Below are 24,005 nucleotides of genomic sequence, written 5' to 3' on the forward strand. Positions count from 1 at the left end.
GATGTCTCATCAGTTAACTATATATATATATATATATATATATATATATATATATATAACTGCAGTTCCCAGAATCCCCTAGCAATGAGCCAGGGCAGTTAAAGCGGGCTCAAAGTGGATTATTTCTGCAGTGTGTGTTTGGGACTATTCTCTCTAGCTAGGATGAATGGTTATGGCTTTTCAACAAGTCAAAGAGGAGCATTTCTCCCAGCCGTCACTAGATGGCGCCAAAGGGGACCCGGCTCAGCGAAGGCCTCGTTGCCCTAGCAACCGGAGGAAAAGGAAAACAAACCGGAAGTGGGGGACCGGAAGTGCGCGGAGAGACGACCGGAAGTCCAAGGTGGGTTCGAACTTGGTTCAGGAATGGGGGGATGCCTCTTGTTCTTCTGTTGTGGTTGTGGTTATCGTTGTTTTACTCACCAGGCGTGCTTCTGGGCATGTGCAGAGTGCTAACTCTGCGGCTCGATCACGCTCAGGGCGGCCAGGCCCGTCCTCCTTTTGCAGGACGTGCCCTACATTTTCAGCCTTGTGTCCCAGCAGGAATTCCAGAGTGTCCTCCATTTTGACTAAGAAGCATGAATTTATATTTCTAGCAGTAATATCAGCTCTTATTTTGTGATGTCCTACATTTTGCGGTGCTTTGTCCTCAGGGCAACCAGACACGTCCTCCTTTTGCAGGACATGCCTCACATTTCAACCTTCTATCCAGGAGTGCCCTCCATTTGGAGCATGACTAAGGAGCATGGATTCATGTTTCTATCAGTTTTTAAACTCTTTTATGTTGTGTCCTACATTTCTCTTCAGTGGCCTTTATTTTGCGGTGCTTTGTCCACAGGGTGACCAGACATGTCCTCCTTTCCCAGGTTGTGTCCTACATTTCAGCCTTCTGCTCAGGACGAAGAGGCATGCATTTACATTCCTATGTGCGTTTTTAGCTTTTATTCAGTCACGCTCTCCATTTTTCTTGATTGTCCTACATTTTGGGGTGCCATGTCCTCCTTTGCGGTTATTACAGCTGCCCATGTCCTTACAGAGAGGAGAGAAACCCATTGGGTGACCTTGGGCAAGTCACACTCTCTCAGCCTCATTAGAAGGCAATGGCAAATCTCCTCTGAACAAATCTTACCAAGAAAACCCCATGATAGGTTTGCTTTAGGGTTGCCATAAGTCCGAAAGAACTTGAAGGGACACAACCAATGGGAAGACATAGTTCTTTTGAATCGAGTTTTGTGTTTTGCGTGTCAGCGAGTGAAGTCCGTTACAAGGCTTTAACCCCTTTCTTACTCTTTGCAGGATTAGTTTGTCTGTTCACATATTACAACCTGAAAATGTCAAAGCAACCTGTGAGCGAACGTTGTTGGAGCAAATCTGAGGTCATTTTTGGTTTCAGAACACCAGATTCCTATATAAAAAAGCAGCATACATGTTGGAAAACGTTTTCGTGACCTTCAGTTTTGTAGGACCGAGTTAAGAGAGGGACAAACTGCAGTTGTGATGGCATTTTTTCTTCCTCGGGAAGCATTATCTATTTTGTAGCTCACCTTCTGGATGGTTTTATTGCAGACTCTTCATTCTCAGTAATGAGTTCATGTTTCTAAAGCCACAGCTGGGGACTTTGGTAGCTGTCCAGATTTTATTGGACTCCTCACAGTTGCGTTCCCATCAGGCCATGTCAGCCTAGGCACTAAGAAGAGGTGATGGGAAGAGTAGTTTGCCAACATCTGGAGGACCGCTGGTTGCCTTACCTCTTCTAAACATTACTTGGTGCAAACAATTAGTCCTTCCAAGCATAAGAGGCCTCATTTCTGTGAGGTTGGGTTTTTGTAGAAGCCTGTGATCTACCAGCAAGATCCAGAGACAAAACATGTTCTTACCATTAGTATGGTTGGAGTGTCCTAGTCCAGGAATCTGTAATGAAGTGCGACCCGTGGCCTTTTCATGCTGCACAATTATAGTGCTGTGATTCCACCTTATTTGCCATGGCAACATCCTGTAGGACCTGGGATTTGTAGTCTAAAAAAGGATATTTGAATCCTTATCCAGAGAGTTCTAGTGTCCCACCAAACTATATTCCATAGGCTGTTGCCATAACATTTACTGTAAAATAGAATCGTAGAGCTATGAGTGTAGCATGGGCCCTTTAACCTGCACACTCATAGCACTAGTGTGAAGCATGAAAGGACACATGCTATGCTCCTGGTTAACTACATGTGGACCCATCCACATCCATGTATGCATAAAGCTTACAGGCTAAATAGCAGACGTAATATTTTGTGTGGCAGAGATAAACCTTTTTATACTGTAGTGTTTTAATCATTTTGTGTCGTGTCTTCTTAGATTGTAAGCCTGAAGGCAGGGAACCATCTAATTAAAAGATTTTGTGTACAGTGCTGTATAAATTTACAGCGCTATATAAATAAAGCTTAATAATAATAATAATAATTTTCATACTCAGGCTATGAACCATTTAGTCCAATGATTTACCTGAATAGTTGACTCAAATATTCTGATAATTGCTTTTTTGTTTTTAATATTAGCAGAGATTCCAGAATGGCTTCCACAACAGATATTCTTCAGAGTTACGAAGAGATGTTTAGTCATCGATATACTTCAGAGGATGAGGAATACCAGAAATATGTTAAGCGATCTTCAGATCCACCGCCTATAGTAGAAGATTGGCTGAACAGGTCTGGTGAAACCATTCCCTTTATCATAGGTTTGCTTCTTTGGTCACTGTGGGAAGTTATAAGAGTGCATTATGGAGCGACCATAAGCCAGTGCAAAATGATAAAAGCCTGAAGTCCAAATAATCAGATTACATATGAAGGAATCAGTTTTAATCATGTGCCTACAATTGTTAGTGACCATCTGTTTTAATTAGACACAGTTCTTGGGCATTATGATTAAGAACAGAATGTGCAAATGAAAATAGGACAAATGAGCATATGAAGGCACAGAGGCACAGCGAAACCAAATCTGTTCAAAATCAATAAAAACTGGGGAGGGGAATCAGTCCCTATACCATTGCAACTTAGGTCTCTGTTTTTCCAATGGTAAAACCATAATAGCAGAGTGACTATTCTCCATCTTGCTTGTTTCCTCAATTAAGGAACACAAAACAAAAATGGAAGAAGAATGACAGTATCAGCCTAAAGTTTATGTTCAAGTCCCCGATGAAGAGTCTTAAGAAATAATAGCAATAGCAATAATACTTACACTTCTCTACCACTTTATAGTGTTAGGCATGCTCTAAGCATTTTACAGTGTGTTAGCCAACTGCCCCCAACAAGCTGGGTACTCATTTTACTGACCTACGAAAGGATGGAAGGCTGAGTCAATCTGGAACCTTGGGATCGAACTCACAACCTTGTGGTTACAGTACCAGGATTTAACCATTGTACTACAGGACTTCCTTTAGTGTTGTTTTGACTGTTTTGACAGTTACTGAAAGGATTATTTCTTTCTAGTCCTTATGTATTATATTTCTATATTTTTCTTTTTCATCCTAATTTTAGGTTGCTTTGAGAATTCTGTAATATTAAATGTTGTGGTCTTAACTAAAGTAAATGAACAAGACCCTGCACAGTATAAAGTCTTTTGCATAAGCTAATTACAATTATAGTTATCAGCTCTTGTTTTATAATGTTTTGGGGTTTGGTTTTGTCTTATTATATTGAAATGGTGTCTTGGTCTACTCAAAGCTTTTCTTGACAGAGACACCCTTTCTTACATAGTCTGTGGCTTACAGTGGGACTTCCCCCTGCTACAGTTTTAAGACTCAGTGGCTGAATGAGTTTTGAGACTCAGCCTATGCTGAATGGCTCCCCAAAATTTTTGCTGTTCCAACCAGTTGTATAGCTGAAACTGGTGATGAAGACCTTACAAATATTACGTCTTTTCCCATAAGTGAACAGATTGAGCGTATGATTCTTTGCTGTGGAGTGAAGAAGCTTCTCAAAAGAGAAAACTTGGGTCCAAAACACACTGCAGAAATAATTCAGTTTGCGATTGCTTTAACTGCCCTGGCTCAGTGCTAGGGAATTCTGGGAATTGTAGTTTTGTGAGACATTTAGCCTTCTTTATCAAAGAGCTCTGTTGCCACAATAAACTACAATTCCCAGGATTCCCTACCACTGAGCCAGAGCAGTTAAAATGGTCTCAAACTGGATTATTTCTGCAGTGTGGTTTGGACCATGATTTACTCAAGGTCCTTAATCCATTCAACTCGGTTGTTCTTTCGTAGTATGTGGAAACCTTGATTTTCTGATAGCCATCCTGAGAATGTGAATGTTGAAAGGCAGTAAATAAATACAATGAATAAATATACAGATATACTTAAGGGGAAATAGTTCAGTTAAGAATTGTGTCAGAAAATATGCACAGACTGTAATCTGTTCTGCAGTTATGAATAACCTTAAAATCATTCAGAAAAGGTACAGCTTGTGGACCAAAAGAGGAATGCAAGTTGTCTATTCACATATGGTAACTTGTCACCAGGCTCTGTGATTCTTTTGGGGGTTGCTGCCTGCCTTGGATAGCAGCAAAAATCCAGCAGTGATACACACACATCACAGCTAGACAGAGACAGAACCCCCCCCCGCCCCCCCAAAAAAATGACAGCAGTTTTGTGTATATTCTGATTTTGTGTCTGAGAAACAGCTTTGCAAGTGCTTGTATTGTTTCAATATCCTGCAGACCTGACTGACGAGAGGTGAAGGTAAGAAAAAGAAACATATACATCACGAGAAATGATTCCTAAAACCATTTCCAGCAATCTTCAGGGTCTTGACTCTAGGCACCTGGAAGGTTGCAGTACATGTTTGTTTTAAAATATATTGGAATTGATGGATAACAGATTGAATGGTCTTGATATAAAGCATATTTGTGCCTGGTTTTCTAGGAATAATCTCTTGGTTGTTGTCTGAATTGTTTGCCTAGAATTGCTGAAGTTCTTGTTCTTGTTGCCAAAAGCTGCATATGGTTAAGTGCACAGCTTCATAATTCTTGCCTTGATACTAGAAGCTTGGTAGCTGACACACAAAACAAAACCCTTTCCCATGTTGCATAGTTCAGTTCAAATTATAAATTTAGCACCTTCTGCAACTTTTTAGCTGAATAGATTTTTTTGTATCTTCAGAGAACCCAGCATGCCCAATATAGCTGAGATCCTCCAGAATTATGAAAAGATGTTTGCACATCGATACACACCGAAAGATGAAGAATATCAGAAATATGTCCAACGTCCTGCAGACCCTCCGCCTTTAGTAGAAGACTGGAGAAACAGATCCGGTGGTAATCAGCGATACCGAGATCGGTACTGTATTTTGCTTTTGTTTTGAAAGTTAGGTTTCATGTAGAGTCACTGTGTAACACTTCATCAGGGGTTATTTTCATTGTAGGGCCATTTTATGGAGCAGATCACAACTGACAGGGTGGGATCCTTCCTCTTCATCCTTGCAGAACGTTGTTTGCACCCCTGGCCACCATACTTTTAACTTTTTATTGGCAATTAAGAGTGAAATGGTATTCTTTATGGGACTTCTGGTTGTGGTTATTTGACTGAGTTCCCAGGGGATTTTTTTCTCCCTGTTAGTGGGTAGAAAAGAAAATGGCATGCCTCTCATGTCAAATGATGGTGATGGTAGTTTTACATTTAATATAAAGCTGCGTCAAAGTGCTGTTCATAACAAAAGAAATAAAAAGAAACTCTTGAAAAAATTACCCTTGGGATTGCTTGGTCATGAAATGACTTTTCTTTCAGGCATCATAGAAAGCTTTTCCTAATAAGCCAAATAGCCTGTTTTCTTTGGCGTAGTTGTTAACAGAAAAATGGCTGTGCTAAGCAGCAGACTAAATACATTTTGTCTAAAAAAGATTTCATTTACATACTCAGATAATATGTGACCTGTTCTGCACAGCTTTATCTGTGCTCCTTGTAATTCTTTGCGACTGTCGAATATGCATTGTCCCCCACTACTAAGCACTTGGGATTTTATGCCTACTGCAAATATTCTGAGTCATCCAGAAATGGATTTTCCCCCCTTTGCTCCAGGCTGTACATGCTGTCCTTCTTAGTTTGAATTTAATCTTAGCTGCTAGCACTTGGGAAACAGAAAAGGACATTGTGCATTAGATTGCTTTCAGTATTGCTTGTGCTGGATTGCACAGGATTTGGACTGTGTGAGAGGTTTGTAGATCTGTTTCGCTTAATTTGAATGTACCATTATGAAATCAGAAGCTTAGAACCTGTGATGGTGCTTTACAAGCAATCAGATCTGTAATCTATCTATCTTGGTACAGCCTATTGTGGCAGAGGCTCCCTGGAGTCTAAAAGGAAGGCCCAGAAGCTGCAGAGTGGGCCTAGGATTTTCTGCCTATCACTGATATGTCAGCCTTCAACCTCTAAAAGGATATTTAACGACTTAGTTACCCTTGCAAAATATTTTGAATGGGAGAAGATACTTACTTGGCCAGTTGTTGCATTCATTCCCTGGGGATGTTGCTGAAAAATATTTCTCTCCCTAATGTTTCTTTTTCTTTTCTTTTCTAAAAAAGCTATTCATTTTAAGTATAAACGGGAACAGGTCCCAGATGAATAAGATGAAAAGGTTTCCTCCGGAACAGATAATTGTCTTACGTCTGTGATATGGAGTTCTTGCGGCATTGGTTGTTCATCAGGTTTTTTCCTCTAGTCTTTAGAAATGCCCAGGGAAAAAAAGAATTATCAGTAGCATTTTGCTGTCCACAAGGCAAATTGCTGAAAGGAGAGCATTATAGGAGGTAGCCTTGGCCTCTTAGGAAGTACCTTGCTTTGGATGGAAGATATGTTTAGTTTCTAACTCTGCCTAGACACCAGGCTAGATATAGTGGATCAGAAGGCCATCTTCCATCTCAAGCCATTTTTCTACAAGGCCAAAACAAGACAGCTTGGGAGGAAATACAGCTTTTTTAGCAAATGGCTAGAGGTGGTGACCAGGCCCCTAGAACAGACCCCAAAGAGAAAAGCTAGATGAATCTCTATTAACATATATGCTAGATTGTCACTCGTTTTTAAATTTACTGCTGATGTTTTATGGTCAAAAGGGGAAGGACAGAAAAAAAATCTCAAAATTATCAAGGCACTTTGGTAAAGGAGAAGAGTTGTTGTCTTATCAGCAAAGCAAATTGAAAATCTGCAAAGCGGGTAAAATGTGCCTTTTCTGTGCATGAAATGATCAAATGGAATCCTCATTTTTTTTAATACAAAAGTTTCCTTTTACTTGGTGCATTTAGTGGAGAGCTTTTTATTTAATATTTAACAAACTTATTCTTTGACTTTGACAGAACTTTAGTATTTACAATTTAAAAAATATATTTAAATAAAATTCATTTTATTTTTAAAAAATCAATGATTTTCATTTACCCTATGATGTGCTGTACTTTGAAAGTCAATATCGTTAAACACGTTATTCTCCCCCAATACAGATTCAGAGACAACAGACAGTTTAAAGGCAGAGGAGACAGATATGACCATCAAGGAGGTCATAGATCCAACCAGTGGCAAGAAAGAGGCTGGGGGAACAACTATCCACAACACAGACAAGGACAAACTTCCTACCCCCAACGAGGCCGGATGTCCCAGTATGGTTATGGTTCATATTCACAGGGATCCCAGTATGGCTATTACTAGTATGGCCATTTCCATTGAATGTCCAGTATAACAAATAGTTTCTTTGGTTCTCTCAGTTTTATTATATTTTAGATTTTTGTATGTATTGTCCGGGGGGAGGGATTTTCTTTTTAAAAAATCTTGCTGTATTTCTGCAGTCTAAGGCAGCGGATGTGAAAACTAAATACAAAAACTAAATGTGAACTTGCTATCTTGCCTTCGCTTGTCACTCTAACGTATTACGTCCATATATATACTTAATGGCTGGGAGATTTGCTTTGTGTCAAACCTGTTTGGCAGTAACTCAGCAGAAAGGGGCTGTCCTTCCTGAAAGCCTGACATAAACCTTTTATGGGAAGAATGATTGACCTTAGTAATATATCATGTACAGGTTGGATTCTTGTTGCCCCCCCTCCCCTTTTTGGCTATTGCTGATAAATAGGCTTGCAGTTTTTCAGTTTGATTATTCCGAAGTCTTATTAATGCCCATGGCAGAGCTGGTTTAAATTTCAGTTTAATTTGCAAACAGCTAATGAGCTAAAGTGTCAAATTAAGGGGAAATCATAGAATCCTAAAATCATAGAATCAAATCATTGTGAAAAATAAAATATTCAGTTTTGTTTTTAGATTCATCATCGTTTACTCAGTGTCTTTTTAAGTTTGTATTCTCTTTGTTTCTCTGGGTGCATGCTGCTTGTACAGTGTGAAATAAAATCCAGAGGCTGAGTGAAATTCTGACCTTGCCTGTGCATATGTGTTCTCCACAAGGGCCTGGGGGAGGTAGGGTCTCAATTACCTGAGGCATTTTCATACCACTCAATGATACATGTACAGTTCCACTTTAATTGTCATGGTTCCATCCTACAGAATGCTGGAATTTCCAGTTTAGGGAGTGCTGATAGTTTCTTGGTATAAAGATTCCAGCAATGGGACCAAATTCTGCACTTATTTAAGATTGAGTCTCCCTTATCCAAAATGCTTAGGACCAGGAGTGTTTTGGAGATACTTTGGTGATGGGGCCCAAGCCTAAATATGAAATTCATTTATGTTTCATATATGCCTTATGCACCTAGCCTGAAGATGATTTTATATACAATATTTTTAATAATTTTGTGCACAAAGCAAAGCTTGTGTACATTGAACTTCCAGAAATCAAAGGTGTTACTATCTCAGCCACCCACATGGATAATTTTGGATTTTGGAATACTGTATTTTATGTGTAGTAGCATCACCCAGTTTTGTCACTGCTGTCGGGAGTATCAACTTTATATTTGTAAGAATATTTGTTGTTGCTACCTCCTGTCTGAATCTCACAAGAGAAAAAAAATATATAAACCAACACATTTCAAAGGTCATTCATTTATAGTTGTCGATAACATTTTGAGATCCAGCAAAGTTTTTTTCTCATAACCTCCTTTGTTTTCTTGAAACAACTTTCAGAGGAACAGTGATCTACTTATCCTAATGTTAGATAAAAGGAAGCTTGGCACATGGAACATATACCTATAAAAATGATCTGAACAATATTATTTTAAAAGCAGAATAAAGGTTAGGCAGATGTGTATATCAGTCTTTCTCAAAGCAATTCAATGCATAGAACAGTGGCCCTAAGAAGTAACTGGCCCAGGATACCCCTTCGATGGAAGACTGGGAACTAAAAGAGAATGAATTAGCAAACTAACTATGATTATCAAAGGGAAAACAATTCATCAATATAAAACAATATAATACAATATAATAAAACAATATAAAACAAAATGGGAAAAATTAGACATACTTTGGAGTTAAAAATAATTGAATCAAGTACACTTTGGGATTAAAATAATTCAGTTTGAGTTTGTTAAGGAAAATGTAATGTAAAATAATAACAACTGGTGGAAGGAACATATTGAATTTTATATAAGAGAATTTTTTTAAAAATAGAAGTAACTGGCCCATTGAGCTTAATGTCTGAAGTTGGTGTGCTAGGAGTTCAAGTTCATCTTATTTACTTCTCATGCTCTGTGCATTAGTGTAGAGGCATCTAAAACCATAGGATATCCCACCTAGCTGTCTATATAACCTTTTCCCCCTCTCACTGTTGGGTCCTTGCACCATTTGCCTTGATCCCTCTATAACTGACTATTGTTTTCAGCCCTTGATGGACTCTGGCCTTCCAAAATACTGTCTCCCTCCTCCACATAACTCAGTTTAAAGCACGCCTGATGAAATTTTTGAGACGGTTAGACGGGCAACTAGTTTTCAAGCAAGAAAAATGAATATTTTTTTCCAGGAATAATGTTGCCAGGTTTTCAAAATAGCAGTGACAACAAAAATTCATAATATGAAGGATTGATGGTCATGAAGTAGTCTTAACAAGCTTTTGTTCTGCCTAACTACCAAATGCAAGTGTTGATTTCAGTTAACATATTGCCCACATTTACAAATTACACAATGGAGACATTTCTGCTTTTAAGATGGATCCATACCCAAACACTATGTAAGAGGAAATGCTTTCCAACCCTAAAATAGGGGAGGTCCCTTATAGTAAGGGGCATGTTTTACAGCCCTCAAATAAGGGATATTCCATATAATAAGGGGCACATGGTAACCCTAGCCGGGAACAATATTCAATATATTTTAATGAGCTTTCCCCCAACCAAACTAAAGTGGCATGAGTAAGAAGGCATATGAAGACAAAATAAAACCCAATATCAGTGCCAAAATGGTTGATGAAATCTGGAAGGGAAAGGACTGGCATCGCTTTTTACCTTGGCACAAAACCCAGTCCAGATTGCATGGTGTTTGTCATAAATGTTCTTGAGGGTGGTCAGAACCTTCTCGCAGACACTTCACAATTCTGAAGTCAAGGGTACTCTTCACAGCACAATACTGCCATCATCAAGACTAATCATTCCCTTTGTATAGGACATTTTATGTATTTCACACAGATTATCTTAATCAAACCTTGGAAAAGTTCCTTTTTCTGAACAGTTCCCAGAATCCCAACCAGCATAGATAATGCCATACCAGCAAAGACCATGCTGGTTGAAAGATCTGGCAAGTTGTTGTTTTAAAAGGGGGACTTTAGAGACATCTGTTTATAACAGCATAAAGCTTTCCAGTGGTGTTTTTCAGAGCTAAGGTAAGCTGAGGTGAGACCTGACTCAGGAACCTTCTTACTCACAACAGCTCACAAACTTAGTCACCACATTAGACTTGGCTTCTCTTCATCTCTCCTTTTGTTCCTGAATTTGCATTTACTTCATCTGAAATATTGCCTCGAGACCATTTCCCGTGTTTTGTTGCTAGGAAAGAGACATGCTGGGGAATGGGGACATGCTGGGAATAAACTCTTCTTTCCCAGAGGAAGAGTTCTGGTAAACATAACAGTGTAGTTTGTTAAAGAAAATTACCCTTTAGAAAACTGGCCATTCCAAGTCACCAGCGTAGAAAGTGCCTTCCAGGCAGAAGTTTTCATGAAGGCCATGCAAATGATCACAAATCACTTCGGAAGGCTTTCTCTCCTGTAGATACCCCAGTGTTCCCACTAGCAAACATACACAGCGTGAAAGCAAATTCTAAATTTCAGTAGACACCCACAGCTTTGGCATGGTATAGGGCCAGTTAATCCAGAGTAAATACAATTGTTGCATATGTGTGAAGTGATTCTGAAATACTTGCACCTGTGTAATGTATTAAATGCTAAAAAGGAAGATTAAAAATGTCCACTGTTGTGGTCAGAATAGATAATATCATGTAGACAATATCTTAATACTGTGAAACACACTATTTTTTTCTCTCAATATGATACCAGATCTTTGGAATCAATTGAGTGTTCTAGGTAGGTAGGACTCATTATACTTGTATAGTTCTAGCATTTTAGCCTTTGTTTTTCATATGGATTTTAATATTTAACAAACTTATTCTTTGACTTTGACAGAACTTTAGTATTTACAATTTAAAAAATATATTTAAATAAAATTCATTTTATTTTTAAAAAATCAATGATTTTCATTTACCCTATGATGTGCTGTACTTTGAAAGTCAATATCGTTAAACACGTTATTCTCCCCCAATACAGATTCAGAGACAACAGACAGTTTAAAGGCAGAGGAGACAGATATGACCATCAAGGAGGCTATAGATCCAACCAGTGGCAAGAAAGAGGCTGGGGGAACAGCTATCCACAACACAGACAAGGACAAACTTCCTACCCCCAACGAGGCCGGATGTCCCAGTATGGTTATGGTTCATATTCACAGGGATCCCAGTATGACTATTACTAGTATGGCCATTTCCATTGAATGTCCAGTATAACAAATAGTTTCTTTGGTTCTCTCAGTTTTATTATATTTTAGATTTTTGTATGTATTGTCCGGGGGGAGGGATTTTCTTTTTAAAAAATCTTGCTGTATTTCTGCAGTCTAAGGCAGCGGATGTGAAAACTAAATACAAAAACTAAATGTGAACTTGCTATCTTGCCTTCGCTTGTCACTCTAACGTATTACGTCCATATATATACTTAATGGCTGGGAGATTTGCTTTGTGTCAAACCTGTTTGGCAGTAACTCAGCAGAAAGGGGCTGTCCTTCCTGAAAGCCTGACATAAACCTTTTATGGGAAGAATGATTGACCTTAGTAATATATCATGTACAGGTTGGATTCTTGTTGCCCCCCCTCCCCTTTTTGGCTATTGCTGATAAATAGGCTTGCAGTTTTTCAGTTTGATTATTCCGAAGTCTTATTAATTCCCATGGCAGAGCTGGTTTAAATTTCAGTTTAATTTGCAAACAGCTAATGAGCTAAAGTGTCAAATTAAGGGGAAATCATAGAATCCTAAAATCATAGAATCAAATCATTGTGAAAGATAAAATATTCAGTTTTGTTTTTAGATTCATCATCGTTTACTCAGTGTCTTTTTAAGTTTGTATTCTCTTTGTTTCTCTGGGTGCATGCTGCTTGTACAGTGTGAAATAAAATCCAGAGGCTGAGTGAAATTCTGACCTTGCCTGTGCATATGTGTTCTCCACAAGGGCCTGGGGGAGGTAGGGTCTCAATTACCTGAGGCATTTTCATACCACTCAATGATACATGTACAGTTCCACTTTAATTGTCATGGTTCCATCCTACAGAATGCTGGAATTTCCAGTTTAGGGAGTGCCTGATAGTTTCTTGGTATAAAGATTCCAGCAATGGGACCAAATTCTGCACTTATTTAAGATTGAGTCTCCCTTATCCAAAATGCTTGGGACCAGGAGTGTTTTGGAGATACTTTGGTGATGGGGCCCCAGCCTAAATATGAAATTCATTTATGTTTTTTTTTTTAAGGGCATGGATAAATTCACATACCTTGCTGCTCTAAATATCTGTCTCTACAGGGGACTCAAAACAGCTACCTTGCTCTTCCCATCAGGCTGAGGAATTTTAACCCGTCTTGCTTCCATGGAAGAAATTCTGAATGGTGATGAGTGAAAAATTGCTTTTCATCTATTAGAACTGAGAACTTGCCCAAGATCACCCAGTGGGTTTCCAGGATTCAAATCCTGGTCTCCAGAATTGTAGTCTAGTGCTCAAATGCTCACACCATACTGGCTCTCTTCAATGACATATGCATACCCATATGTGTAAAGTATGCAATAAATGCATCATATTTGCTATGATGCAACAAATGTATTCTGCTGACAGCAGTGGAAGCAGAGTTGCGCATAGAGTACATACTGTAATTATTAGTGCATACAGTAATTTTGAGCGACCAGCAATGTTGAGCACTGCACAATGGCACCCAGTCATTGACGTGTGCGGTGCAATGTTGCTATTCTGAACGGGGGTTTTGTAGTGCTATTGCAGCGTATCTCTGCTTGTAGATATTTAGACTACACTGAGCGGATGTTGGATTGCAGCCTGAATGAAAGACTACCTGTTTTCTCCATTTCCCTCCCTAGATAACCTTTTCTGTTGTCTTTTTTATTATTATTACAGTTGGCCCTCCACATTTGTGGCTTTGACTTTGGCAGATTTGATTAGTTGTGGTTTTAATATGTTATCTCTAAGAATCTCTAGGTCCTCCAACACAACTTTGCCAGAAGTTGACCATAAAGTTGTACTGGAGAACCTAGAAGTCCCTAGAGAAAACACTTATCTAGGCATTTGTAGGTCCTCCAGCATGTTTCTGTGGTCAACTTCTGGCAGATGTTGACCGTAGAGTTGCACTGGAGGACCTGCAGATCCCTAGAGAGTTGTTCTCTTAGGTAAAAAGAATAGTGTTTTCTTATTTGGTGTTTTTCCACATTCATGGGGAGTCCTTCACTCCTAACCCCAGCGAATGTGGAAGGACCACTGTAAAATAAACAAACTGCAGGCTAACAATTTCTGCAGCTTTATTTGCAAGGCTACCTTAGACAGAGGTGATCTCTGCACAGGAAAAAACCAACACAATATACCCTTATGTTGTATAAAGCATGCCATGATGATGTTTGTTTGTCATGTTGGGAAAGTGCTCTTTTCCCCAAGAGCACTGCACTGGTTACAAGCAATCCAAACAAGACTGGCACAAAACACTCCAATTTTACACTGAAGACTCATTATCTTTTAAGAGCAATTCTGCAGAGCACTGCCTTAATGGGAAAACCACTATAAAGCTACAATAGGCAGCAGCCAGCAATGATGTTGGGGAAATTGCCCAAGGCAGAAACATTCCCAACAATCTCCTAACTGCCAGTTAAAGGAATACTTGTGTATTCTCCAGGATGTTTGTAGTCTCCAGACAGTGGTTTAGGGTGGAAAATGTAACTTTTGTGTTGCAAAAATCGATTTCCATTTCAGGTGGTTTTAGGGGCCATTTTAGCAGTACTGTACAGCATTCATTTTCCTCCTCTTTCCTTTTCATAAAATACCTCCGAGACCATTTTCAACATGTTGGTCTGCTCCAGAAGAATTGCAGTATGGACACAGTAAAATTTAGTAGCATTTTATAAAAAGAATTTTCAGTGTAAATCATTTAAAAATAAAATCCAGTGACAAATTCCTAGCAGCAGCAAATACCACAATATTTTTTAAAATTACAAGTTGGAGAAATTAAAGATATTTTCAAGTCGTCTTAAAAGCAGCTACTGACGGAGCAAGTTCATTTAATAAAACGAAATGCCATAGGATGGGGCCACCTCCAAGGAAGTCTTGGGACATTCACACAATCCAGATTTATTGAAACAGTTACTGAATGTTAATTCAGCATGTAGGCAAATCCCACTAATTCTTGCTATTGCTATCATATACTACTACTACTGTACTACTACTAATGCTTTATTAATGCATTCAGGGCAGGTTAGGATCTTATGCACACAGCCCCTGCTCCCTCAAAAAAGTAAAGATGTTAAAATGGCAATGTGAACTAGTTACAGTCGATTACAAATTGAAAAATGCAATCCCTCCCCATCCTTAAAATTCGACCAAGACTCAGATAAAATCCCTTGTTGTGGGGGCTCCCTGTGACCTGCAGACCCTCAGCTCACAAAGTAAAAGAATGGTTTGCAAGAGCAGAGTCTAGACTTTTTATGTGTCCTTGAGCTTTAAATAGCTTCAGGAGGATAGCAACCCAATTTGAGCACCAAGGTGACTGGCCTAAAATGGAGCATCCTGATTAAAGGTAGAAATTAGCTGAATCAAATGTACTGAACAAGCCCCATGTGAAACACAACTGCTGATGCCTTTCGGTGAGCAGCAAGCGCAGTAATGGATTTCTAGAGGAAAATGAAAGAGCGGCAAGTTATTAGGGTCAGACTTGTACTTTTCTTGTTTTTTGCATCAAGGAGTAGCCAAGAGGCTGCATGACAGTTCGCTTTGGGAAAGAAATGCCTTCTGGTAGTTTTGCTTACAATTCTTGCTCATAACAGGATGTAGCTTCTTGGGCTGCCAAGATCTGAAATGTACTCTGGATCCTGAGCTGTCAAAAGCATTAGAAGCAGCAAAGGGTGCACTTTGTTAAAGGGCAAATCTTAGCAGGGAGTCATAAAAGCCCAGATCTATTCTAAACAGCAAGACAAGAAGCTGCCTGGTTATAAGAGATATAAGGGCCTTGCTAAATATTCACATTGCCAAGATGGAGTTCTTAGGAGAGACAAGTGGTAAAGGATCTCCAGATGTGTCCCCTGCTCTTTCATTATTTATATTTGGCCATTCCTCAATGACTGAAGTAGTACACAAGGCTCTGTCCCTCTTTCACCCCAAACTATGCTCACTCTGTGAAGAATGCAAAGCAGTCTTGTGGCACCTTTGAGATTAACTGAGAGGAAAAAGTTTGTAGATGGTTCTACTTCATCAGACAAAAGACTCTTTCTTCGTTAGACATAGACAGAGGACGGGGGGACACCTGGCTTGACAACAATACATGTGAAAGGGATCTAGGAGTCCAAGTAGACCACAAGTTGAACATGAGTCAGCAGTGTGATGAAGCAGCTAAAAAGGCCAATGCGATTTTAGGCTGCATCAACAGAAGTATAGTGTCTAGATCAAAGGAAGTAATAGTGCCACTCTATTCTGCTTTGGTCAAGCCTCATCTGGAATAACACTGTGTCCAGTTCTGGGCACAATTCAAAAAGGTTGTTGACAAGTTGGAACATATCCAAAGGAAGGCAACTAAAATGGTGAAGGGTCTGGAAACCATGCCCTATGAAGAACAATTTATGAATCTAGGGCCCCATACAGACAGGCCAAAATAAGGCTGCTTCGGGCCACTTTGGAGGTATTCTGTTTAAATGATGCATGTGTCCTAAGAGTCTGGAAGCTACACAAAAGCTGTGCTCTCGTCCTTAAGAATGGATTGTGGCTTTGGTGTGGCTTCTGGACTCTTAGGATGCATGCATCATTTAAACAGCATACCTCCAAAGTGGCCCGAAGCAGCTTTATTTTGGCCTGTCTGTAAGGGGCCTAGGTATGTTTAGCCTGGAGAAGAGACGGTTAAAAGGTGATAGGATAGCTCTGTTTAAATACTTGAAGGGATGTCATATTGAGGAGGGAGCAAGCTTGTTTTCAGCTGCTCCAGAGACTAGGACCCAGAGCAATGGATGCAAGCTACAGGAAAAGAGATTTCACCTAAACATCAAGAGGAATCTCCTGACAGTAAGAGCAGTTTGACCGTACAACACACTCCCTTAGGGTGTGGTGGAGTTTCCTTCCTTGGAAGTCTTTAAACAGAGGCTGAATGGCCATCCGTCGGGGATGCTTTGATTGAGAGTTCCTGCATGGCAGGGGGTTGGACTGGATGGCCCTTGGGGTCTCTGATTCTGTGATTCTAGAGTGCAGCCTTTTGGATTAAAACCCTGAAAAAGGAAACTGAACTGCTAGATTTGAAGTGCTAACAGAGAACTGCGCTTGGAGAGAGAGGCTAACCCATTAAGATGCAGAGGCAAAGGAAACTGAAATAAACCAGAGCTCAGCTGGTCAGGGCTATTTTAGATGCACATAATAGAGGAAATAATAAGGGTAAGGCTTGCTAATGAAGACAGAGTGCCTCACTACTACTTCCCAGTAAAACTGCTGCCACAAATCACTGAAAGGGCTGTCACTTGCCAATGCTTATTTAGATGGATGAGGGAGAGCAGTGGGAATGAAAGAAGCACAGGAGAGCCCCTGGGTGTGTTTTGAGCCAAATGGGGGGAAAGAGAGAGCAGATGAGAGGCTGAATCAGAGAGGAAAAGAGGCAGCATTTGAAGGAAGAAACCCTTTAATTAGGCATAAAGAGCAATAGGAAAGCAGCCATTTAAGCTGAACTACAGGGTTAAAAATGACTACCAAAACCAGGGGTAGGCAAAGTGTGGGCTATGTGCCCCCTAGACTATTTATGCAACCTGCAGTGTTGCCTTGGTTCATTTTTTACCCACAAAAGTATTTTTTCACCTTTGGAGAACTCCACAAGCAGCTGCTTTTCCATTTAGGGTTATAAGGGTCCCCAAACCCAAAGAAACCCCAATTTAGAACATCTGTTCATGTTCATGTGTGATTTTAAAAACCACCACTGGCCAATTTTGGGCATTTCCAAACTTTATGCAGCCTGAGGGTATGGGGGAAATCTGGACCCCAAAGCTACAGTAAGAAGGGACTATGGACTATGTCTCCAACTAAAGGAAATGTAGAAATGCTGAAGAAATGTTTTACCAATTATAGAAATGAGCACCTATGCACCCTGTATTTTCTTTGCTCTTTTTCAAAAAGGATTGTTTTGAAGACCTTTTTAAAGGGCTGGGCAAATGTTGTGGGAGTGAGTGCCAATTTTCACCTAGCAGTAGGCCATAATTACATTTTTGGCAGAAACCTTGCCAAAAATTTGTTGCAGAAGTGACAAGATGTCTACTTCCAGTTCACCTTTTTGCATTTATTGGCTGGTTCTGCTGATTTTTGTCCATTTGGCGATCAAAAGAGATCTGAGGTGCCCTGAAGCCTAAAGTCCCTGGGTGAACATTTGAGGACATTTCATGGGCTGTGTCCACTTTCAAAACTATTAATGGGCTACAAATATCAGGTTGGGGGCTAGTTTACCCAGTCCTGCCTTCTTGAGGCTCACTAAAATGTGAAATTTTAGTATGAAATTCACTGTGATAACACTGAAAAGTAAATTTATCTGACAATAACCAAATTTTTATTCTCAGAAATTGAAGAAGAAAGCACAATCATTTTCAATAGTCTACAGTGATCTTTCCAAAATCCATCAGTCAGTGTCACTCAGTAACACTGACTGACTCCAACTCTTCCTTCCCATGAACATGGTCTTCATTTTATCTATGAACATTTTCATCACAGCTACTAAATCTCAAACTTACTTAAACATATCTCAAAAGTTTGTAATGTAGCTTTGTACAAACGATATCTATCACTGGCAAAAAAACCTCCTGCTCTTTGGGATCAATATCTGTCTTTCTTTCTATTGTATCTGTAATAGTTCATAATATTTCTTCAAGTCTTCACCATAGACCACAGATGAAAAACCGCTGCATGAAATTAATCTTTGCAGTTGTCTGTAGAAACACGGTTAGGTTCTCTGTCATCTATTTTTACGTACTCTTGTGTAACACCTTCATTTGTCTTTGCTTCCAGTGAACAAACTTGCTAAGACTTTGCTCATTTATGGCTTCAGCTGGCTGCTTCTTTTCTCAGCTTCTCTAAAACTTCATCAGGTGTCAATGGTGCCAAAATCTTCACTAATTTTTCTCGAGATTTGCCACCCTGTTTCAACAGAAAAGCAAACAGGATTTCTCATATGAAGATGTTCTAATACAGGGGAATTCTGAAAGCATATTATTTTTGATAAATGGGTGACCTTAGGCCAATCTAAGTTTCTCTGACTATCGTCTGTGGTTCCTGCCTCTATTGTATTTTTATTGAACGCTATCATTCATATTACAGTACACTGTCATTTTGATTTGTTGTATGCAGAGTCCTGAGTAGTGCATGGGTACTAGAAGAACAGAATGAACAAAAAGACCCACTCTACAAGTTCCCATTAAACTCCCCTCAATGTAGAGACTAACTCTCTCACTGTTCCTAAGGTCTTTGGTTAAATAGCCATTCCTAGTCCCATTCTGGATCCCATATTGGGAGAACAGTGAAACAGAAATCAAGTCAAATCAATAAATTAAACAGTCCTTATAAAAACCATCTGTAAGGCAAATGAATAAGAATCTTCCACTTCAAATTATTTGCAATTGGGTTAAAACATATACTACTACTACTACTACTACTACTACTAATTTTGCTGGTATGCTGGAAGTTGGCAGACTGACCCCTCACCACTGGTCATCAGAAAAAATTCAAGAACCCATGACGCACTGTAACAACATGTTACCAACACTGTACCTTCTCTAATACAACCTCGCTCTTTTTCACTTCAAGGACCTTTGAGAGGTAGCGACACAGCTCTGCATTGGCCTCTCCATCAGAAGGAGGTGCAGCAATGGCGACACCCACTGCCTCGGCACTCAGATCTGTAACAAATGATTTAGAATTATATATTATATTTGTATCCCTCAGGCTTTTTGTTCAGCTCAAACCGTAAAGATTTTATTTTTGAAATGCCATTTAAGATTTTTATATGCATGACATTTACAGCAAGGATAGAAAACTAGTGGCACTGAAACTCCCATCCTCCCTAAACAGGCTAGCCAATGGTTAGAAATCATGGGTGATGCCACACCTAGAAAGGCACAAGTTTACCACCCCTAACTTACATGAAACTGCTGAGTAAGAACATCTGTAGAGCTGTCATAAGGGACCTTTAATATGGAAATAACAGTCTACTCTTCTTTTTCATCTAATTTGAGTGGGGCAGCACAACCAGAGTAATGGACTAGTTGTCTGCTAATGAACTGAACCAAGATAAAAACAAGGTGCTGTTGGGTAGGTGATTCATCTGTGTGGTATAGAGAGGTTCATCCTGTTTAGGATGGGGTTGTGTTCCCACTGAAGAAGCAGGTTTCCAATCCTGGAGTGCACCATTGATATGGTGTGTGTTTGTGTGCTGCTTCTTTGGGCTGGTGAGCCAGCTTTGTTTGTCTCTACATCTTGGCACCAGTTATCCATGCTCTCGCAACCTTGGGACTAGACTACTGCATTTTGTTAGAGTAGGAGCTACCTCTACAGATAGTAAGAGAATCCACAGTCACTTCAGAATATGGCTGCTAGTTGACTAATTTGGACTGTATGTTACAATTACATTTGGCTGCTGTTCCATTTACAAAACCAGGTCAGAGTGTTGTTTTTTTAATCTTATTATACTTTGGAATCACAGAATCAAAAGTCTGACTTCACTTATGCGCGCTCTGAAATCCTCAAGAGCATGCTCTGGTAAACTCTGGTCCAAAACACACTGCAGAAATAATCTAAAATAATAAGTTTCAAACCACTTTATCTTCCCTGGCTCAGTGCTAGGGACATTTGGGAACTGTAGTTCTGTGAGACATTTAGCCTTCCCTGTCAGAGAGTTCTGGTGCCACAATAAACTACAATTCCCAGGATTCCCTGGCACTGAACAAAGGCAGTTAAAGCTGTCTCAAACTGGATTATTTCTGCAGTGTGTTTTGGACCTTTCTCTACAGATGCTAGAACCTAAAGTGACACAGTCAGTAAAGCCTCTGTTCTTCCCATCAAGTACAGTGCCTACTGAAAAGAGAGCTTTAATGTCATGCTGATATCATACAAAGACCATCTCATCATGCTTAAGCTATGTTAATTTTTTTAATTGTGGTTCATATCCTGTATTTTTATACTGCTTTAATGGATCTAATGTTTTAATGTACATCTGTGATGTAGATATTATTGGGGGGGGGGGGAATTAAGGAGAGTTTGCACCGTGCTTCTATATCTCTGCAGGGCACAGCTCTAGTTCCCCCAACTCTCCATGGCTAATGGCCTTATTACTGAGGGATGGAGATTGAAAAGTTGAGTGCAACAGATGGGCCCAGTACTGGCAATCATTTTACTAGATTAGTTTAGTAAATAAGCCTTCACAATTACTACCCTGCATTTTTAACTAGCTTTATAAGTGGCTTGTAGCTTGCATTTCTATACTGGTAACAGGGCAGAAGACCTCTATTCTGCAGACGGTATAGAAAAGCAGAACACTGGCCTCCTCTGGAGATGGAATAAAGCTAAAGGACAGTCTTTCCTTTCCTCTGCCGTAAGTCTTACCTTTCCTCTTGCAGAAACCAAGACGATTGAGGGAACAGAAAGGAAGAGATCCTTCTGTTCTTCTTGTTAGTCCATGCATTCACTCGCATGAAATTCCTGGTTGCCTTTGGCTATCAGTTGAGTGGTTAAATAAAATATGGTTTTGTGTACAAGATGGTTGTATGAATCAATCCAACTCCAGAAGAGGCAGACAACTTTGAAAACCTAAAGTTATCTGTCTCTGCTGGAAACAAGCCCGTGTTTTAAACAAATACATTGAACGTTGTATACACATACATACATACATAATCTCTGTATCCACTATTTTCAACATACCTGTGACACCATTTTGTTTAGATCCAGGTTTGGCATGAACAGAGATAGTAACACAGCCACTTTTATCAGTTGCCACAGGGCTCACAGAAACAGAGGATTTCACTGTTTCCTTATTCTGTGCCTTTCCCTTAAAGGAAAACAAAGAAATCAGTATAGAATATCTGAAACTACTGTAGAAATAAAAGCTTTAAAAATATTACCAATTACTGATTCAAAAGATTTCAATCCCCCCCACCAAAAAATAATAATAATGTATTTTTCAAATGCAACTGATAAATTTGGTGTAAATTGAAAACACATGGAAGGCACCTGAAACTGAAAGAGTGGCTAGCTAAGAAGAAATGAGACATGAACTGGGAATCAGTATCACTCTACAGTGTTACAGCGCTATTATTCCACTTTGATTGTTGTAAGTTGTGTCAATCAAATTAGAACATGCTTATTTAAGTAAATTTAGTATGTAACTCGTCACATGTGTAAATTTTACACATTAAAAAAAAGTTGGGAAAGGAAGGAGGAGGAGGGATCAGGGCCAAGTCTTGCTCTTTGAGCAACTCTTGTGCTCCGTCGTTTTGAGACGTGATGTTTGGGACTTCCTTTGAGTTGATATGCATTGCTTTGGATTTATGGAAAAGCTGAGTACAATAGGACTTAGTGAATAAACACGGATCAGATACAAGTTTAATTTGACACTATTATAGCCTTTCCCTGTAAAGCAGATTTTAAAAAGCTCAAAATAAGTCAACATATAATGTGCCATTAAACTCTTTACTGCATGACTTTTCCTTTAATGTGCTGACACTTTCACTAAATCTGATGACTAGATGAATCTCACAGTGGTCCAAAACACGCAGCAGAAATAATCCAGTTTGAGACCACTTTGAATTAATCGAGGGCAGTTAAGGTGGTCTCAAACTGGATTATTTCTACAGTGTGGTTTGGACCTGTATTAAGCATTTGGGCCTGCCGTTTCTTATTTTACCTCCCTATCCCCCTTTCCTTGCGAGTCTCACAAAACTGCAGTTCCCAGAATTCCATAGCACCTAGCCAGGGAAGTTAAAGCAGTCTCAAACTGGATTATTTCTGCAGTGTGTTTTCGACCTTTGTTGTCTCTCTTTCAGTGAGTGTCCTGGGTGCCACAAGACCCCTTTGCAAACTGAATTTTCCAGGCTAGCAAGGCTCCAGCCCTGAATTCTACCGCCATGTAAGATTCAGGGGCTGCATCCGCACTGCAGCAATAATCCAGTTTGGCACCACTTTAACTGCCATGGCTCAAATGCTATGGAATTCTGGGAACTGCAGTTCATTGTGGCACCAGAGCTCTCTGACAAAGGCAAAATGTCTCACAAAACTACAAATCCCAAGATTCCATGGCAATGAGCTGTGGCTGTAAAACTGGTGCCAAACTGGATTATTTTCTGTAGTGTGGATGCAGTCTGGGACTCTCTTGCCTGGCTTTTAGTTTATATTTAAACCCTCCTGAGAGCTTTGTTCAGACCATAAATTAAGTATCACTTTATGCATGGATTAAATCTGCAATAAGAGCCAGCAAAGTCCAAAACACACTGCAGAAGCAATCCAGTTTGAGACTGCCTTAACTGCCCTGGCTCAGTGCTAAGGAATGCTGGGAAGTGTAGTTATCTGAGACATTTAGCCTTCTCTGTCAGAGAGAGCTCTGGTGCCACAACAAACTACAACTCCCAGGATTCCCTAGCACTGCGCCAGGGCAGTCAAAACGGTCTCAAAGTGTGTTCTGGACCTTAGTCACACTCTCTCAGCCTCAGGGGAAGGCAATGGCAAACCCTCCTCTGAACAAACATTGGCTAGAAAAGGCCATGATAGAGTCGCCTTAAGTGGGAAACAACAACAACAACAACAACAACAAACCACAACGAAATCCGAAGCCATGGCTACCTTCTTGGGCATCCTGGTGGCCTCCAGGAGAGGGACCCACGACCTGAAGAGGCGACTGGGAGCAGGGAAGGCCACACTCAACATGGCGTCGCTCTTGCTCGCCTCCACTTCCGGTGGCCACAGCGGCCTTGCCTTAAATTGAGAAGCCTTGCTCTGCAGGGAAAGGGCGCCCCCTTCCGCCACAAAGTGGTAGTTATTGTTGTTTTCCACTTATGGCAGCCCTGTCATGGGGTTCTCTTATCAAGTTCCTTCAGACTGGGTTTGCCATGGCCATCCTCTGAGGCTGAGAGAGTGTGACTGATATGGAGATGGGTTGATATGGGCTACTCTAGTGACCTGTCCCAAGATGTTCTGTTTCCTTGTTTCCTGTCTCTGGTTGTTTGAATTGTATTTTTAACTGTATTATTATTATTATTATTATTATTATTATTATTATTATTATTATTATTATTACTGTATCTATTGTCATGTT

The 24,005-nt window shown here is 39.9% G+C and overlaps 2 protein-coding genes across 6 annotated transcripts; one reads left to right on the forward strand and one right to left on the reverse strand.

The window, feature by feature from the left end:
• The first annotated feature begins 301 nt into the window (after positions 1-301).
• On the forward strand, positions 302-12,627 carry RAMAC (RNA guanine-7 methyltransferase activating subunit). Of its 5 annotated transcripts, none has more exons than XM_089539021.1 (5): positions 302-340; positions 2,538-2,687; positions 5,138-5,314; positions 7,465-7,620; positions 11,712-12,627. In XM_089539021.1, exons 2-5 carry the CDS (start codon positions 2,551-2,553, stop codon positions 11,914-11,916), a joined length of 675 nt encoding a protein of 224 aa, XP_089395147.1. In that variant the 5' UTR covers positions 302-340; positions 2,538-2,550; the 3' UTR covers positions 11,917-12,627. The 5 variants fall into 5 exon arrangements, with proteins under 5 accessions (XP_089395147.1, XP_089395148.1, XP_089395146.1 ...); XM_089539022.1 differs by having other exon boundaries at positions 307-340; positions 2,541-2,687; XM_089539020.1 differs by lacking the exon at positions 302-340 and adding an exon at positions 380-923 and having other exon boundaries at positions 2,541-2,687.
• A 3,900-nt stretch (positions 12,628-16,527) lies between these two features.
• On the reverse strand, positions 16,528-23,687 carry CUNH15orf40 (chromosome unknown C15orf40 homolog). Its single transcript, XM_089537871.1, has 4 exons — positions 23,534-23,687; positions 21,620-21,746; positions 19,475-19,602; positions 16,528-18,844 (listed from the first exon to the last, which is right to left on the reverse strand). Exons 1-4 carry the CDS (start codon positions 23,615-23,617, stop codon positions 18,752-18,754), a joined length of 432 nt encoding a protein of 143 aa, XP_089393997.1. The 5' UTR covers positions 23,618-23,687; the 3' UTR covers positions 16,528-18,751.
• Positions 23,688-24,005: the final 318 nt, after the last annotated feature.

Source organism: Sceloporus occidentalis, unplaced genomic scaffold (genome assembly GCF_023333645.1).
Source record: "Sceloporus occidentalis isolate IW3139 unplaced genomic scaffold, rSceOcc1.0.p SCAF_9, whole genome shotgun sequence".
NCBI classification, from domain to species: Eukaryota; Metazoa; Chordata; class Lepidosauria; order Squamata; family Phrynosomatidae; genus Sceloporus; species Sceloporus occidentalis.